This window comes from Salvelinus namaycush, chromosome 23 (genome assembly GCF_016432855.1).
Source record: "Salvelinus namaycush isolate Seneca chromosome 23, SaNama_1.0, whole genome shotgun sequence".
NCBI lineage: Eukaryota > Metazoa > Chordata > Actinopteri > Salmoniformes > Salmonidae > Salvelinus > Salvelinus namaycush.
Window position 1 is genome coordinate 12220014 of NC_052329.1, and position 18642 is coordinate 12238655.

General features: G+C 44.9%; 1 protein-coding gene across 1 annotated transcript in view; it reads left to right on the forward strand.

Annotated features, from left to right (window-relative positions):
* fat3a (FAT atypical cadherin 3a) overlaps window positions 1–18642 on the forward strand; it is a 234259-nt gene that overhangs the window by 79733 nt on the left and 135884 nt on the right. Inside the window, exon 3 of the mRNA XM_038962177.1 lies at window positions 8721–9038. Coding sequence (XP_038818105.1) covers window positions 8721–9038 — 318 coding nt within the window. The remainder of the gene's footprint in view (window positions 1–8720; window positions 9039–18642) is intronic.

Genomic DNA, 18642 nt, shown 5'->3' on the forward strand with positions numbered 1-18642 from the left:
ATATTAGAGACACACATTTACATCAGATTACACAGACCCACAAAGAATTAGAAAACAAATCCAATTTTGATAAACTACCATACAGTATTTACTGTGTGAAATACCACAGTGTGCCATCACAGCAGCACAATTTGTGACCTGTTGCCACAAGAAAAGGGCAACCAGTGAAGAACAAACACCTCCGTAAATACAACTCATATTTATGTTTATTTATTTTCCCTTTTGTACTTTAACTAGTTGCACATCATTTGCACATCATTACAACACTGTATATAGACAAATGTCTTTATTCTTTTGGAACTTTTGTGAGTAATGTTAAACATTTTTTTGTTTATTTCACTTTTGTTTATTATCTATTTCACTTGCTTTGGCCATGTAAACATATTTTCCCATGCCAATAAAGCCCTTTGAATTGAATTGAATTGAGAGAGAGTGAGAGAGAGAAAAAGAGTGAGAAAGAGAGGTACGTATGGAAAGAGAGCAGGATGGAGAGAGAGAGAGAGCAGGATGGAGAGAGAGAGAGAGCAGGATAGAGAGAGAGAGAGAGCAGGATGGAGAGAGAGAGAGAGAGCAGGGGGACCAACTAAACACAGAATTAATTACAACTAACCTTGAGCATTCAGTGGTCCCATGGGACGAACAGAATGTCTGTGTGTGTGAGGGTTGTAAGTGGGGCTTGCTGTAGCTGGTTAATCATTGCAGAAATAGATAAAGGTGGTGTTAATATGTAAGTGCTCCCTCATTTTCTCTCTGCTTCATGAAAAATGTCAAGATACGCTTAAAATGGTGTGTGTGTGTGTGTGTGTGTGTGTGTGTGTGTGTGTGTGTGTGTGTGTGTGTGTGTGTGTGTGTGTGTGTGTGTGTGTGTGTGTGTGGCTTCATCAGTAGAGTAGAGGTGTATTTATCTTCATTATAGTGAACAGTAAAGAGTCCTCGTGGTTCAAGTGTTAATGTCACATTCACCAGTACAGTGAAATGCCTTTCCTGCAAACTCAAAACACAACAATGCAATACTCAATAACAATGTATTACTAGAAAACCACACACCAGAAATAAGAATAGGAAATATGAAATACACAATAAAGTAAGTAAGTAAGCATACTATATACAGGAAATATTAAAAAAGTCAGTTTCAATGCCAGATTTACATGTGCAAAGGTACTGGAGAGATGGAGGTAGATACTGTACAGTCTTGGCCAAAAGTTTTGAGAATGACACAAATATTAATACTATTTAATAATATTTCCATAAAGTTTGCTGCTTCAGTGTCTGTCACACCCTGACCTTAGAGAGCCGTTTTATGTCTCTATTTGGTTAGGTCAGGGTGTGATGTGGGGTGGGCATTCTATGTTTCTTTCTATGTTTTGGCAGGGTATGGTTCTCAATCAGGGACAGCTGTCTATTGTTGTCTCTGATTGGGAATCATACTTAGGCAGCCTTTTTTCCTTTTGGTAGTTGTGGGTAGTTGTCTTCGTTTGTGCATGTGTAGCCTTACGGAGCTTCACGTTCGTTTTTGTTGTATTATTGTTTTGTTGGCGACATTTGCAAATAAAGGAAAAATGTACTCTCACCACGCTGCACCTTGGTCCACTTCTTCCGACGGGCGTGACAGTGTCTTTAGATATTTTTGTCAGATGTTACTATGGAATACTGAAGTATAATTACAAGCATTTCATAAGTGTCAAAGGCTTTTATTGACAATTACATGAAGTTGATGCAAAGAGTCAATATTTGCAGTGTTAACCCTTCTTTTTCAAGACCTCTGCAATCCGCCCTGGCATGCTGTCAATTAACTTCTGGGCCACATCCTGACTGATGGCAGTCCAATCTTGCATAATCAATGCTTGGAGTTTGTCAGAATTTGTCGGGTTTTGTTTGTCCACCCGCCTCTTGAGGATTGACCAACAATTCTCAATGGGATTAAGGTCTGGGGAGTTTCCTGGCCATGGACCCAAAATATCGATGTTTTGTTCCCCGAGTCATTTAGTTATCACTTTTGCCTTATGGCAAGGTGCTCCATAATGCTGGAAAAGGCATTGTTCATCACCAAACTGTTCCTGGATGGTTGGGAGAAGTTGCTCTCTGAGGATGTGTTGGTACCATTCTTTATTAATTGGCTGTGTTCTTAGGCAAAATTGTGAGTGAGCCCACTCCCTTGGCTGAGAAGCAACCCCACACATGAATGGTCTCAGGCTGCTTTACTGTTGGCATGACACAGGACTGATGGTAGCACTCACCTTGTCTTCTCCGGACAAGCTTTTTTCCGGATGCCCCAAACAATCAGAAAGGGGATTCATCAGAGAAAATGACTTTACCCCTGTCCTCAGCAGTCCAATCCCTGTACCTTTTGCAGATTATCAGTCTGTCCCTAATGTTTTTCCTGGAGAGAAGTGGCTTCTTTGCTGCCCTTCTCGACACCAGGCCATCCTCCAAAAGTCTTTGCCTCACTGTGCCTGCAGATGCACTCACACCTGCCTGCTGCCATTCCTGAGCAAGCTCTGTACTGGTGGTGCTCCGATCCCGCAGCTGAATCAACTTTAGGAGACGGTCCTGGCGCTTGCTGGACTTTCTTGGGCGCCCTGAAGCCTTCTTCACAACAATTGAACCGCTCTCCTTGAAGTTCTTGATGATCTGATAAATGGTTGATTTAGGTGCAATCTTACTGGCAGCAATATCCTTGCCTGTGAAGTCCTTTTTGTGCAAAGCAATGATGACGGCACGTGTTTCCTTGCAGGTAACCATGGTTGACAGAGGAAGAACAATTATTCCAAGCACCACCCTCCTTTTGAAGCTTCCAGTCTGTTATTCGAACTCAACCAGCATGACAGAGTGATCTCCAACCTTGTCCTCGTCAACACTCACACCTGTGTTAACGAGAGAATCACTGACATGATGTCAGCTGGTCCTTTTGTGGCAGGGCTGAAATGCAGTGGACATGTTTTTTGGGGATTCAGTTCATTTGCATGGCAAAGGGGGACTTTGCAATTAATTGCAATTCACCTGATCACTCTTCATAACATTCAGGAGTATATGCAAATTGTCATCATACAAACTGAGGCAGCAGACTTGAAAATTAATATTTGTGTCATTCTCAAAACTTTTGGCCACGACTGTATGTATAGGGTTAAGGTGACTAAGCAACAGGATATATGTGAGTGTATGTGAGTGTGTGTGCAGGTGTGTAGAGTCAGTATAAATGTATATGCATATTATGTGTGAGTGAACAAATGATGGAGTGAGTGTTTGTGTGAGTGTTGGAGGGACAGTGTGTGTGAGTGTGTAGGGCCTGTGAGTGTGCATAGATGTAATAAAAGGTCAATACCAATACAAGGTTAACTCAGATAGTCCATGTAGCTATTTAGTTAGCTATTTGTCAGTTGTATTGCTTGAAGGTAGAAGCTGTTCAAGAGCCTGTTGGTGTCAGACTTGATGTACCAGTACCGCTTGCTGTGCGGCAGCAGAGAAAATAGACTATGGCTTGGGTGGTTGGTGTCTTTGACGATTTTCAGGGCCGTCCTTCCACACCGCCTGATATAGATGTGCTTGATGGCAGGGAGCTCATCCCCAGTGATGTTCTGGGCTGTCCACGCAACCCTCTGTAACGCCATGCCATCGAGGGCGGTGCTATTGTCATACCAAGCAGTGATGCAGCCAGTCAATATGCTCTCAATGATACAGCTGTAGAACCTTTTAAGGATTTGAGGGCCCGTGCCAAACCTTTTCAACCCCATGAGGGGATAGAGGCACTGTCGCGTCTTCTTTACGACTGTGCCTGTGTGTTTGAACCATTTTAAGTCCTTAGTGATTTGGACACAGAGGAACTTGGAGCTGTCTACCTGCTCCACTGCCGCCCCGTCGATATGGATGGGGAGTGCTAACCCCCCCATTTCCTGTAGTCCACGATCAGCTCTTTGGTCTTGTTGAGGGAGAGGTTGTTGCTCCGGCACCTCACAGCCAGGTCACTGATCTCCTCCCTGTAGGCTGACTCATCATCACTGGTGCTCATACCTATCACATCGTGTCGTCAGCGGACTTGATAATGGTGTTGGAATCGTGAGTGTCCCACAGTCATGGGTGAACAGGGAGTACAGGAGGGGACTAAGCACACACCCCTGTGTTAAGCTTCAGCTTGACGGAGGTGATGTTGCCTACCCTCACCACCTGAGGTTGTTCCTTCAGTAAGTCCAAGATACAGTTGCAGAGGGTGTGTGCGTGTGTGTAATCAAGCCTACCACTGTAGAGTCGTCTGCAATCTTGATGATTGAATTGGAGGCGTGCATGGCCACGCAGTCGTGGGTGAACAGGGAGTACAGGAGAGGGCTGAGAACGCACCCTTGTGGAGCCCCAGTGTTGAGGATCAGCGGGGTGGAGATGTTGTTACCTACCCTCACCACCTGGGGGCGGCCCGTCAGGAAGTCCAGGACCCATTCGCACAGGGCGGGGTCGAGACCCAGGGTCTCGAGCTTAATGATGAGTTTGGAGGGTACTATGGTGTTAACTTCTCTAGGATATGTGGGACGCTAACGTCCCACTTGGCCAAAAGCCAGTAAAAATGCAGAGCGCCAAATTCAAATATATTACTATAAAAATCTAACTTTCATGAAATCACACATGAAAGACACCAAATTAAAGCTACACTTGTTGTGAATCCAGCCAACATGTCTGATTTCAAAAAGGATTTACGGCGAAAGCACACCAAACGATTATGTTAGGTCAGTACAAAAACACAGCCATTTTTCCAGCCAAAGAGAGGAGTAACAAAAAGCAGAAATAGAGATAAAATTAATCACTAACCTTTGATGATCTTCATCAGATGACACTCATAGGACTTCATGTTACACAATACATGTATGTTTTTTCGGTAAAGTTCATATTTATATCCAAAAATCTGAGTTTAGGCGGGACACTACTGTCTCACTTGGCAAAAAGCCAGAGAAAATGCAGAGCGCCAAATTCAAATTAATTACTATAAAAATTACTATAAAAATCAAACTTTCATTAAATCACACATGAAAGATACCAAATTAAAGCTACACTGGTTGTGAATCCAGCCAACATGTCAGAATTCAAATAGGCTTTTCTGCGAAAGCAAACGATGCTATTATCTGAGTTAGCACCATTGTAAACAAAGAGAGATAAGCATATTTCAACTCTGCAGGCACGACACAAAACGCAGAAATAAAAATATAATTCATGCCTTACCTTTGACGAGCTTCTGTTGTTGGCACTCCAATATGTCCCATAAACATCACAAATGGTCCTTTTGTTCGATTAATTCCGTCAATAAATATCCAAAATGTCCATTTATTTGGCGTGTTTGATCCAGAAAAACACCGCTTCCAACTTGCTCAAACGTGACTACAAAATATTTCAAAGGTTACCTGTAAACTTTGCCAAATAATTTCAAACTACATTTGTAATACAACTTTAGGTATTTTTTAACATTAATAATCGATCAAATTGAAGACGGGATGATCTGTGTTCAATACAGGATTAAAACAATCTGTAGCATGCTTTCTGGTCATGTGTCTCTATCTAACAGGACACTTCAAGTGACTTTGATTCAAAATGGCCGTACTTCTTCATTACACAAAGGAAAAACCCTCAACTAATTTCTGAAGACTGTTGACATCCAGTGGAAGCGGTAGGAACTGCAAGAAGGTCAATTAGAAATCTGTATTCCCAATGAAAATCCATTGAAAAGAGAGTGACCTCAAAAAAAAGAAATCTGAATGTTTGTACTCGGGGTTTCGCCTGCTAAATAAGTTATGTTATACTCACAGACATGATTCAAACAGTTTTAGAAACTTCAGAGTGTTTTCTATCCAATTCTACTAACAATATGCATTTATTATCTTCTGGGGATGAGTAGCTGGCAGTTGAATTTGGGTTTGCTTTTCATCCAAATGTGAAAATGCTGCCCCCTATCCTAGAGAAGTTAAATGCTGAGCTGTAATCAATGAACAGCATTCTTACATAGGTATTCCTCTTGTCCAGATGGTTAGGGCAATGTGCAGTGTGATTGCTATTGCGTCGTCTGTGGACCTATTGGGGCGGTAAGCAAATTGGAGTGGGTCTAGGGTGTCAGGTAGGGTGGAGGTGATATGGTCCTTGACTAGTCTCTCAAAGCACTTCATGATGACGGAAGTGAGTGCTACGGGGCGGTAGTCATTTAGCTTAGTTACCTTAGCTTTCTTGGGAACAGGAACAATGGTGGCCCTCTTGAAGCAGACTGGGATAAGGATTGATTGAATATGTCCGTAAACACACCAGCCAGCTGGTCTGCGCATGCTCTGAGGACGCGGCCGGGGATGCCGTCTGGGCCTGCAGCCTTGCGAGGGTTAACACGTTTAAATGTTTTACTCATGTGTATGGGTGTGTGTGTCAGTATTCAGGGGTTAAAGTTTTCCGTCAATGCGACAGATTTCCTTCATGTGGATTCTGGAGAGGTCGTTTTATTTTAGATCAGTGTACATCTCTGGGGGATATGTCTGTTCCACCAAATATGTTCCCAAATACATGTATTCTCAAATATTAGATTTTCTCGGTTACGCTGTGTGCACTGAACTGACATGCATGATTGTTGCTGGCCCTTCCATGTTCAGATGAAGGGAATTAAATAGTTTATAATGCCCACCACCGGGGCGCTCAACTCAAACAGCGGTGTGCAATTCAAATTCTATCTTTTATCACACAGGATGTAACTTTCCTGTGCTACTATTTTTTGCCTTATAATGTTGTTATCAAAATTTAATCAGACAACTTCATAGTAGAATAGTTGACCTATTCAGCTTGTTGTTGTGTGTTTTATGCAATAACATTTTCCTCTGGAGGCACAAGTTTCGAGAGCCGTAGGGTGAGAGACAAGTAGTCAATGCAGACTTTTTAAAGTAGTTTTGAACTTTTCTTTAAGGGAGGGGATCCCAGTTTTCAATTGCTACCATGTTTATTTCTGTACCCCCTCAATTGCTTGTGTGGCATCGTTTTTACAAATGCAGTTACAGCCATAGATTCAAGCTGTGCAACAGAGCTCTTAAAGGGCAATGACATACGTTGTAATAAAGCCCCAAAACGTTGGAGAGCGAATAATAACTCATTATAATTTATATACACTACCAGTCAAACATTTGGACACACACTACCTCATTTGAGAGTTTTCTTTATTTTTACTATTTTCTCATTCAAGGGTTTTTTAATTTTTTTTAAAGGATTTTTCTTTATTTTTTATTATTTTCTACATTGTAGAATAATAGTGAAGACATCATAACTATAAATAACACATATGGAATCATGTAGTAACCAAGAAAGTATTCAACAAATCAAAATATATTTTATATTTGACATTCTTCAAAGTAGCCACCCTTTGCCTTGATGACAGCTTTGCACACTCTTGGCATTCTCTCAACCAGTTGAGAGATCTCACACACCAGGTGTGTGTGTGTGTGTGTGTGTGTGTGTGTGTGTGTGTGTGTGTGTGTGTGTGTGTGTGTGTGTGTGTGTGTGTGTGTGTGTGTGTGTGTGTGTGTGTGTGTGTGTGTGCGAAGTGCTTACAGTAAGCTGCATCTCCGCTCAGAATGTACTGAAGGGCATTTAAGTGGTTTTAAGGGTGTGTGTGTGTGTGTTCCATTAGAGTTTTTCTGGTTGTAAAAGCAGTTGTCCACTTCCCACATCTTATCACACAACGTCCTCATTACTCTCCATGTTGGACACAGTACACACTAATAGGTCTCATCATGTTAGGGTGTGTCTTACAATCTCAAGTATGCCTGAAAGCTTAACTAACTACTCTTATTGTAAATATCTCATGAGTCTCTCTGTTGTAATGTATGAGATCTAATGGAGGAGCAGAGAGCTCGATGCTGAAGATGTGTTGAGCGGTGGAGTCTTGGTTGGAGTGGCATTCATTCTAAATGGGTGCATAGTTCTAATGTACTGTGGGCCAGTCAGCATCACTTATGTCACAGCCAGGGTTTGAATATGGATGTTTGTTTACTGAAGGGAGAAATCGGCCACTTAGAGAGCAGCCAAGTCTAGTCTGTCAGATAATGAACACACAGCCACGGGACGCTATTTACACACACACACTCAACAGAGTGGTTAAGGGCAAGTGCAGAAATGACGTCAGGTTTGGTGAAATGAACCACTCCATCCCTGGGCTGTAGAAAATGGATCATATGTTAAACGTGTTGAGTCTGGTCTGGATACACACAGAGCTGTTGGAGATGTGTGAACATTGACCAGAACATTGGCTTGGCTTTTGTTTAGGCTTTTACTATGTGTTGGGCACTTAACGGTGTATGTATATGAAGTATACAGCATTTCACTTTTATTCTTAGGAGGTCCAGATATGGAAATATTGACCACACATTCATGTATGTTGATGTAGACGTTAAATGGTTGACCAGAGGACTGTTTTGTAAGGAGTAATTTGAGGTCAACCACACTTCTCTTATTGGCTCTTTCTATGTGACCGTTGACTTCATGTATTTGTATTTAAAATATATTGAGATTGTGAGTTAAACATTTGTCAGGTTAGCTTAACCAAAATAGTTTTTTCTTTATGCATTTGTTAACTTATTAAACACATGGAAACAACCTAATGTTCTCCACCCCCCTCTGTCCGCCCCTGTAGAAGCCGATGTGAACGTTGACTAGATGTTAGAACTGAAGTTAAACAACCTAGGCCTAACTTTTATCTATCCCTCTATCCACCCCTCTAGGTATCATCTACACCACAGACACTCTGGACCGCGAGACAAAGGACTCCTATTGGCTGACGGTGTACGCTACAGACCACGGGGTGGTGCCCCAATTCGCCATCATGGAGGTGTACATCCAGGTAGAGGACGTCAACGACAACGCCCCCCTGACCTCTGACCCTGTCTACCACCCCGTCGTCATGGAGAACTCTCCCAAGGACCTGTCGGTTATTCAGATTCAAGCCCAGGACCCGGACGCCACGGGGGGAGCAGAGAGACTGAGCTACAGGATAGCTAGTGGGAACCCACAGAACTTCTTCACCATCAATACCAAGACCGGTGAGTGGGGAGGGGGAGATGGTGGGTGTAGAGTGTGGGGGGAGGGGATGGTTTTGTATGTGTGTGAGAGCACAGAGACTGAGTTACAAGATAGCTAGCTACAGTTGTTCTTCACCATCAATACCACCATCAATGGTGATGGGTTTGTATGCAGTGTGTGTAGTAGTGTGTGAGGTGTGTCAGGTTAGTGAGTGTCTGGGTGTCTGGGTGTCTTCACCATCAATACCAAGACCGTCCATCTGTCCTGTCCATCTGTCTTCTATGTTGCTGAGAGTAATTCTGTGAAACTGCTTATTCACACACATAGCTGATCAGTGTGTGGTCCCGGACAACATGACCGGGAAGATTTAAATTGACCAGAAACATACACATTGGGGGCGTAACTCATTAGGGCATCCACCCACGGTGCTCAGAATGACAGACATGACATTTACATAATGATAATGCATCTTAACAGAACATGCAACTCCTGTAATGAAGCAGACAATTAAAAAAAATTACATTTGCCAAAATGCAATTCACGGGAAAACACCATTCTAAACAGAGCACCTGGGAGAACACCATTCTAGACAGAGCACCAGGGAGAACACCATTCTAGACAGAGCACCTGGGAGAACACCATTCTAGACAGAGCACCAGGGAGAACACCATTCTAGACAGAGCACCTGGGAGAACACCATTCTAGACAGAGCACCAGGGAGAACACCATTCTAGACAGAGCACCTGGAAAACACCATTCTAAACAGAGCACCTGGGAAAACACCATTCTAAACAGAGCACCTGGGAAAACACCATTCTAAACAGAGCACCTGGGGAAACACCATTCTAAACAGAGCACCTGGGAAAACACCATTCTAAACAGAGCACCTGGAAAACACCATTCTAAACAGAGCACCTGGAAAACACCATTCTAAACAGAGCACCTGGGATAACACCATTCTAAACAGAGCACCTGGGGAAACACCATTCTAAACAGAGCACCTGGGGAAACACCATTCTAAACAGAGCACCTGGAAAACACCATTCTAAACAGAGCACCTGGAAAACACCATTCTAAACAGAGCATCTGGGAAAACACCATTCTAAACAGAGCACCTGGAAAACACCATTCTAAACAGAACACTTGATGCGAGCAGTTCCATATGTGACAGAGATAAACATCTTTGTTAGAAACTTAGAAAGAGGAGGAATCTAAAGATACAACAACTAGGATGGGTTGCTAATATGACTAGGATTGCGCCTTTGGCTTCTGGACATCGAAATAAAGTTGATATGAAAACCAATAGAACAGGAGATAAATTCTGGTTTCAATGGCGTGTGTGTGTGTCTCTTTCTCCTGTCTGTCCTGTCTGTCTGTCAGGAGATAAATTCTGGTTTCAATGGCATATAAGGAAGTCTTTATAAAATGATCGCCTCCATGTTTCAATGGTAGGATTTTGCCTAGGCTACTTTGAAGCAAGGTAAGACATGCCTCATAATATGAAGTAAAAACGTTCAGGTTTCAAACAATTAAGTATCAGTTTTCAAAATACATACTGCCCTCAGCTCACATTGCAAAGTGGGGGGTGACACACCTATGCACTTCAACAGCGAATGGGAGGCGTGCTTCAAAATAATAGCTATTTTTAAAGGAACCGTGGTGTTTGTGTGTATGTGTGTGTGTTGGAGCGTCAGGCTGATCAGATGTGTGTAACCGAGAGCAGCAGCTCCCAATATAGAACCCTGACAGGATGAAACACACAGCCTCAGAGAGACAACAGCAGCACATCTGAGAACCAGGAACGTCCACTGGGACACACACACACACACACATCCACTGGGACACACACACACACATTCACTGGGACACATACACACACACACACATCCACTGGGACACACACACACACACACACATCCACTGGGACACACACACACACACACACACATCCACTGGGACACACACACACACACACACACACACACACACACACACACACACACACACACACACACACACACACACACACACACACACACACACACACACACATCCACTGGGACACACACACACATCCACTGGGACACACACACACATCCACTGGGACACACACACACACACACACACACACACACACACACACACACACACACACACATCCACTGGGACACACACACACACGTCCACTGGGACACACACACACACACACATCCACTGGGACACACACACACACACACATCCACTGGGACACACACACACACACACATCCCCTGGGACACACACACACACATCCCCTGGGACACATAAACACACAGACACACACATGCAAAATAGATATTGAGAGGGGAGTAGAGAGAGAGGATGAAGAAAAAGTGAGTGGGTGGTTGAGAGGAAAAGAGAGAGAGACTGACAATTTTCATCACACATATTATACTTGTCAGCTGTGAGCTAATTGGAGCCAGCTATATTTGTCTTTCATTTAGGTCAGAATCCTTTGCTTACAGTTTTATAAGTCTAGATTGATTGTAGAGCATCTGTGTAAACACATACACCCTCTCTTCTAACCCCTTACCACACGTTCTCTTCTAACCCTAACCACACCCTCTCTTCTAACCCTAACCACACCCTCCCTTCTAACCCTATCCACACCCTCTCTTCCCTCTCTTCTAACCCTAACCACACCCTCTATCCTCCCTCTCTTCTAACCCTAACCACACCCTCTCTTCCCTCTTTTCTAACCCTAACCACACCCTCTCTTCTAACCCTAACCACACCCTCCCTTCTAACCCTATCCACACCCTCTCTTCCCTCTCTTCTAATCCTAACCACACCCTCTCTTCCCTCTTTTCCCACCCTAACCACACCCTCTCTTCTAACCCTAACCACACCCTCCCTTCTAACCCTATCCACACCCTCTCTTCCCTCTCTTCTAACCCTAACCACACCTTCTCTTCTAACCCTAACCACACCCTCTCCTCCCTCTCTTCTAACCCTAACCACACCCTCTCTTCCCTCTCTTCTAACCCTAACCACACCCTCTCCTCCCTCTCTTCTAATCCTAACCACACCCTCTCCTCCCTCTCTTCTAACCCCTTACCACACCCTCTCTTCTAACCCTAACCACACCCTCCCTTCTAACCCTATCCACACCCTCTCTTCCCTCTCTTCTAACCCTAACCACACCTTCTCTTCTAACCCTAACCACACCCTCTCCTCCCTCTCTTCTAACCCTAACCACATGCTCTCTTCCCTCTCTTCTAACCCTAACCACACCCTCTCTTCCCTCTCTTCTAACACTAACCACACCCTCTCTTCCCTCTCTTCTAACCCTAACCACACCCTCTCTTCCCTCTCTTCTAACCCTAACCACACCCTCTCCTCCCTCTCTTCTAACCCTAACCACACCCTCTCCTCCCTCTCTTCTAACCCTAACCACACCCTCTCTCCCCTCTCTTCTAACCCTAACCACATCCTCTCTTCCCTCTCTTCTAACCCTAACCACACCCTCTCCTCCCTCTCCTTCTTCTCTTCCCTCTCTTATTTGATTTGATTCTTAGGCTACAAATCAAATCAAATCAAACCAAATGTATTTATAGCTGATATCTCAAAGTGATGTACAGAAACCCAGCTTAAAACCCCAAACAGCAAGCAATGCAGGTGTAGAAGCACGGTGGCTAGGAAAAACTCCCTAGAAAGGCCAAAACCTAGGAAGAAACCTAGAGAGGAACCAGGCTATGAGGGGTGGCCAGTCCTCTTCTGGCTGTGCCGGGTGGAGATTATAACAGAACATGGCCAAGATGTTCAAATGTTCATAAATGACCAGCATGGTCAAATAATAATAATCACAGTAGTTGTCGAGGGTGCAGCAAGTCAGCACGTCAGGAGTAAATGTCAGTTGGCTTTTCATAGCCGATCATTAAGAGTATCTCTACCGCTCCTGGCGGTAGCACGTCCGGTGAATAGGTCAGGGTTCCATAGCCGCAGGCAGAACAGTTGAAACTGGAGCAGCAGCACGGCCAGGTGGACTGGGGACAACAAGGAGTCATCATGCCAGGTAGTTCTGAGGCATGGTCCTAGGGCTCAGGTCCTCCGAGAGAGAGAAAAAAAGAAAGAGAGAAAGAGAGAATTAGAGAGAGCATACTTAAATTCACACAGGACACCGGATAAGACAGAAGAAGTACTCCAGATATAACAAACTGACCCTAGCCCCCCGACACATAAACTACTGCAGCATAAATACTGGAGGCTGAGCCGGAGGGGTCAGGAGACACTGTGACCCCATCCAATGATACCCCCGGACAGGGCCAAACAGGCAGGCTATAACCCCACCCACCTTTGCCAAATCACAGCCCCCACACCACTAAAGGGATATCTTCAACCACCAACTTACCATCCTGAGACAAGGCCGAGTATAACCCAGGGGGGGGGGGGGGGGGGGGGGGGGGGGCGCCAACCCAGACAGGAAGATCACGTCGGTGACTCAACCCCATCAAGTAACGCACCCCTCCTAGGGACGGCATGGAAGAGCACCAGTAAGCCAGTGACTCAGCCCCTGTAATAGGGTTTGAGGCAGAGAATCCCAGTGGAGAGAAGGGAACCGACCAGGCAGAGACAGCAAGGGCGGTTCGTTGCTCCATAGCCTTTCCGTTCACCTTCACACTCCTGGGCCAGACTACACTCAATCATATGACCCACTGAAGAGATGAGTCTTCAGTAAAGACTTAAAGGTTGAGACCGAGTCTGCGTCTCTCACATGGGTAGGCAGACCATTCCATAAAAATGGAGCTCTATAGGAGAAAGCCTTGCCTCCAGCTGTTTGCTTAGAAATTCTAGGGACAATTAGGAGGCCTGCGTCTTGTGACCGTAGCGTACGTGTAGGTATGTACGGTGGGACCAAATCGGAAAGATAGGTAGGAGCAAGCCCATGTAATGCTTTTTTACACCTTTCTCTTTCTCCATTTTGTTTCTCCCTCCCTCCCTCTGCCTCCCTCCTTCTCACCTTCTCCCTCCCTACCTCTTTTCTTTCATTGTCTGTCCCTCTCCCTCACTCCCTCCTTATATTCTACTTCATTATTGCTCTTTTCTCATTCTTGATTCTGCTGTACCGCTCTCCTTCTCTATTTCAATGTTTGTCTCTCTCTCTCTCTCCATCTCTCACTCTCTCCCCCTTCCCCTGTATGATGTTGAATATTTTAAATGTCCTTTATGAAATGTTGATGATGGAGTCTACAGTGCATCCATCCACAGTCATTCTCCCAGATTTACTGTGTGGAACAGAGACACTCTCAGTAGCTCTCTGTATGCCTGAACACGCACACACGCATGATGCTAGAAGTGAACATACATCTGCCTGCTGACTTGCGCCCTTTCCCCTACATTGGTAGCTATCACAATGCTATATATAGCGTTTAAGCTAATCCATAGCTAGTACAGTATATGAAGAAACACAATACATAGTGCTAAGCTGTCATTTAGCTAGCCCCTTTGTTCATGTTTAGATAATGGAATACCAGCAGATGATGCTAAGATAACTGCTGAAAGTGACCTTGGTGTTATCACTGTACCCATCCACAATGCAATGGTGGTGATATATACTGTATCATTGTATTGAAATGTCTGGAGCATTCATGAGTTGAATATATATTCAATCATCTCTCATCCGACAGAGATTATCTAGCTTTAGAAGTGTGTGTGCGTATGTGCACGTGTGTGTGTGTTTGTGCATGTGTGTGTGTTATACGTCAGTTACTAGGAAAAGAAGAGAGCAAAAGAGGCCTCAGATATTGAGCTTTAGTTCCTGCAGAAAAAGGACACACACACCAGAAGTAATAACTCATCCGGAAGCTGAATCAGCAGCTACTCTCCCAGCTATCGCCTCATGAAAGAGAGACAAAGTGCTGGCTGGAAATTATTAGGATTTGTATTGATGACCTGTTTTTCTCAGTCCCTCATTCTCCCTGCGGACAGATATGTGTAACGCCCGTCTGACTCCAGTCACACATTTGATGACTTGAGACTTGATTTGATAGAAAATAAAACAACTTGAGACTTGACTTCGACTTAGAGACTCGGGACTCGATTTAGACTTGGGACTGATGACTTGAAATGACCTGGCCAGATTTGGGAACGTTTTCTCATTGTGTGGCACAGAGTACCCGTGGATTAGGCTACTCTCCACACAGCCAGAGACTGTATCACAATGTCAATCAACACAGGTCAGGTGACCTACAGTAGTGCAGTGAGACGGTTTTGAGGGGTCACGAGTGTGAAAGGGAATGGGAAAAATTCAGAAAATATTCATACATATTTTAATAGGCTAGATTTAGCCTACCATTTGTATTTTATATTTATACCTTTGTTTATTCAATCTGGTTACTAACATAGGTTTACAGCATTGCACCAAAGTATTGTAATCTGTGATTCAGAGCCCAAAAGTTGTGCGTCTTGACTGTTGATCAATGACCAGTCATCAGCATTGGTGTGCAAAGGTGGTCGCACATAGCCAGCTTAGTGACCAGAAAGCACTTGAATCATTTTCTCCGGTTTGCCTGGCAAAAACACAGTAAACTACCTACCTTTATATTATCTATATAAAATTCAGTTTAGCAATCTGCTACGGACTCATCTTTCCCAGAACAATAGGCTGGTGATGTCACTAATCATTTTCCAATTTCAGATAGGCCTAGTTTGGCTGGGTTCTAATTCCTTACTGTACCTTAGTAGTGGTACTGGCTATATGTCTTAAGCTGTAACATCGCACTACCTTCAATACTTATGGGATGAAGATGTAACATATTCTGCCGAATGAGTAGCGATATTTGTGACGAAGAAAAAGGCTACTGACAGATAATGGTTTCCATCTGACCCTGCAACCTTGCTGTGTACAGGTAGTCCATATGACCCTGAAACCCTGCTGCATACAGGTAGGTCATCTGACCCTGAAACCCTGCTGCATACAGGTAGGCCATCTGACCCTGAAACCCTGCTGCATACAGGTAGGCCATCTGACCCTGAAACCCTGCTGCATACAGGTAGGCCATATGACCCTGAAACCCTGCTGTATACAGGTTGGCCATATTACCCTGAAACCCTGCTGCATACAGGTAGGCCATCTGACCCTGAAACCCTGCTGCATACAGGTAGGCCATCTGACCCTGAAACCCTGCTGCATACAGGTAGGCCAGCTGACCCTGAAACCCTGCTGCATACAGGTAGGCCATCTGACCCTGAAACCCTGCTGCATACAGGTAGGTCATCTGACCCTGAAACCCTGCTGCATACAGGTAGGCCATCTGACCCTGAAACCCTGCTGCTTACAGGTAGGCCATCTGAACCTGAGACCCTGCTGCTTACAGGTAGGCCATCTGACCCTGAAACCCTGCTGCATACAGGTAGGCCATATTACCCTGAAACCCTGCTGCATACAGGTAGGCCATATTACCCTGAAACCCTGCTGCATACAGGTAGGCCATATTACCCTGAAACCCTGCTGCATACAGGTAGGCCATATTACCCTGAAACCCTGCTGCATACAGGTAGGCCATATTACCCTGAAACCCTGCTGCATACAGGTAGGCCATCTGACCCTGAAACCCTGCTGCATACAGGTAGGCCATATGACCCTGAAACCCTGCTGTATACAGGTTGGCCATATTACCCTGAAACCCTGCTGCATACAGGTAGGCCATCTGACCCTGAAACCCTGCTGCATACAGGTAGGCCATCTGACCCTGAAACCCTGCTGCATACAGGTAGGCCAGCTGACCCTGAAACCCTGCTGCATACAGGTAGGCCATCTGACCCTGAAACCCTGCTGCATACAGGTAGGCCATCTGACCCTGAAACCCTGCTGCATACAGGTAGGCCATCTGACCCTGAAACCCTGCTGCTTACAGGTAGGCCATCTGAACCTGAGACCCTGCTGCTTACAGGTAGGCCATCTGACCCTGAAACCCTGCTGCATACAGGTAGGCCATATTACCCTGAAACCCTGCTGCATACAGGTAGGCCATATTACCCTGAAACCCTGCTGCATACAGGTAGGCCATATTACCCTGAAACCCTGCTGCATACAGGTAGGCCATATTACCCTGAAACCCTGCTGCATACAGGTAGGCCATATTACCCTGAAACCCTGCTGCATACAGGTAGGCCATATGACCCTGAAACCCTGCTGCATACAGGTAGGCCATCTGACCCTGAAACCCTGCTGCATACAGGTAGGCCATATGACCCTAAAACCCTGCTGCATACAGGTAGGCCATTTGACCCTGAAACCCTGCTGCATACAGGTAGGCCATCTGACCCTGAAACCCTGCTGCATACAGGTAGGCCATATGACCCTGAAACCCTGCTGCATACAGGTAGGCCATATGACCCTGCAACCCTGCTGCATACAGGTAGGCCATCTGACCCTGAAACCCTGCTGCATACAGGTAGGCCATCTGACCCTGAAACCCTGCTGCTTACAGGTTGGCCATATGACCCTGAAACCCTGCTGCATCCAGGTAGGCCATCTGACCCTGAAACCCTGCTCTGTACAGGTAGGCCATATTACCCTGAAACCCTGCTGCATACAGGTAGGTCATCTGACCCTGAAACCCTGCTGCATACAGGTAGGCCATCTGACCCTGAAACCCTGCTGCATACAGGTAGGCCATCTGACCCTGAAACCCTGCTGCTTACAGGTAGGCCATCTGACCCTGAAACCCTGCTGCATACAGGTAGGTCATCTGACCCTGAAACCCTGCTGCATACAGGTAGGCCATCTGACCCTGAAACCCTGCTGCATACAGGTAGGCCATATGACCCTGAAACCCTGCTGCATCCAGGTAGGACTCCAGAGAAGTTAAAATGTGACATGATATCGCTAATTCATATGGACTGTTAACGTGAATGACTTTCAGCTCAAAATGAAGGTGAACATTTTTGGTATTTTGCTCTTTGAAAGTGCTTCACCTTTGCACGCGTGCATGTGCGTGCACGGCGGTCGCAAGCTTTGAACCACTCTTTTGGGGTTCGCGGGTCAAAAAGTTTCACTGAGCTAGAGAACAGATTGCTCATTTGCTGAACAGCAGTAGAATCGGTGTAGCACAAACGTCAACATGTAGGGAGAGATGATTGCCGTAAATGAATATGCAGCTCCAAAAATAGTTTGGTGATTAAGAATATTAACTGTTTACTTTGCAAGCTCACCAGCAATGGGCATCAAGCAACAATTACTAGCATAGGCCTACCGGTCTTTTAGTATGTCAAAATTGCTTGAAATTGTTAATTGAGTTATGACGCTTGCATTTGGAATTTGTTGTTAAAATATATTATTACATTATCAAAATGTGTTGTAGACAATATAATGAAAAGGGCTGTCTGGAAGCCACAATAAATAGACACAGATTGTGTGACCATGGCGCTATAGTTTGGCTCCCAAGTGGCGCAGTGGTCTAAGACACTGCATTTCAGTACAAGAAGCATCACTGCAGTACCTGGTTCAAAGCCAGGCTGTATCACATTTGGCTGTGATTGGTAGTCCCATAGGTTGGTGCACAATTGTCCCATCGTCGTCTAGGTTTGGCTGGGGTAAGCCGTCATTGTAAATAAGAATGTGTTCTTAACTGGCTTGCCTAG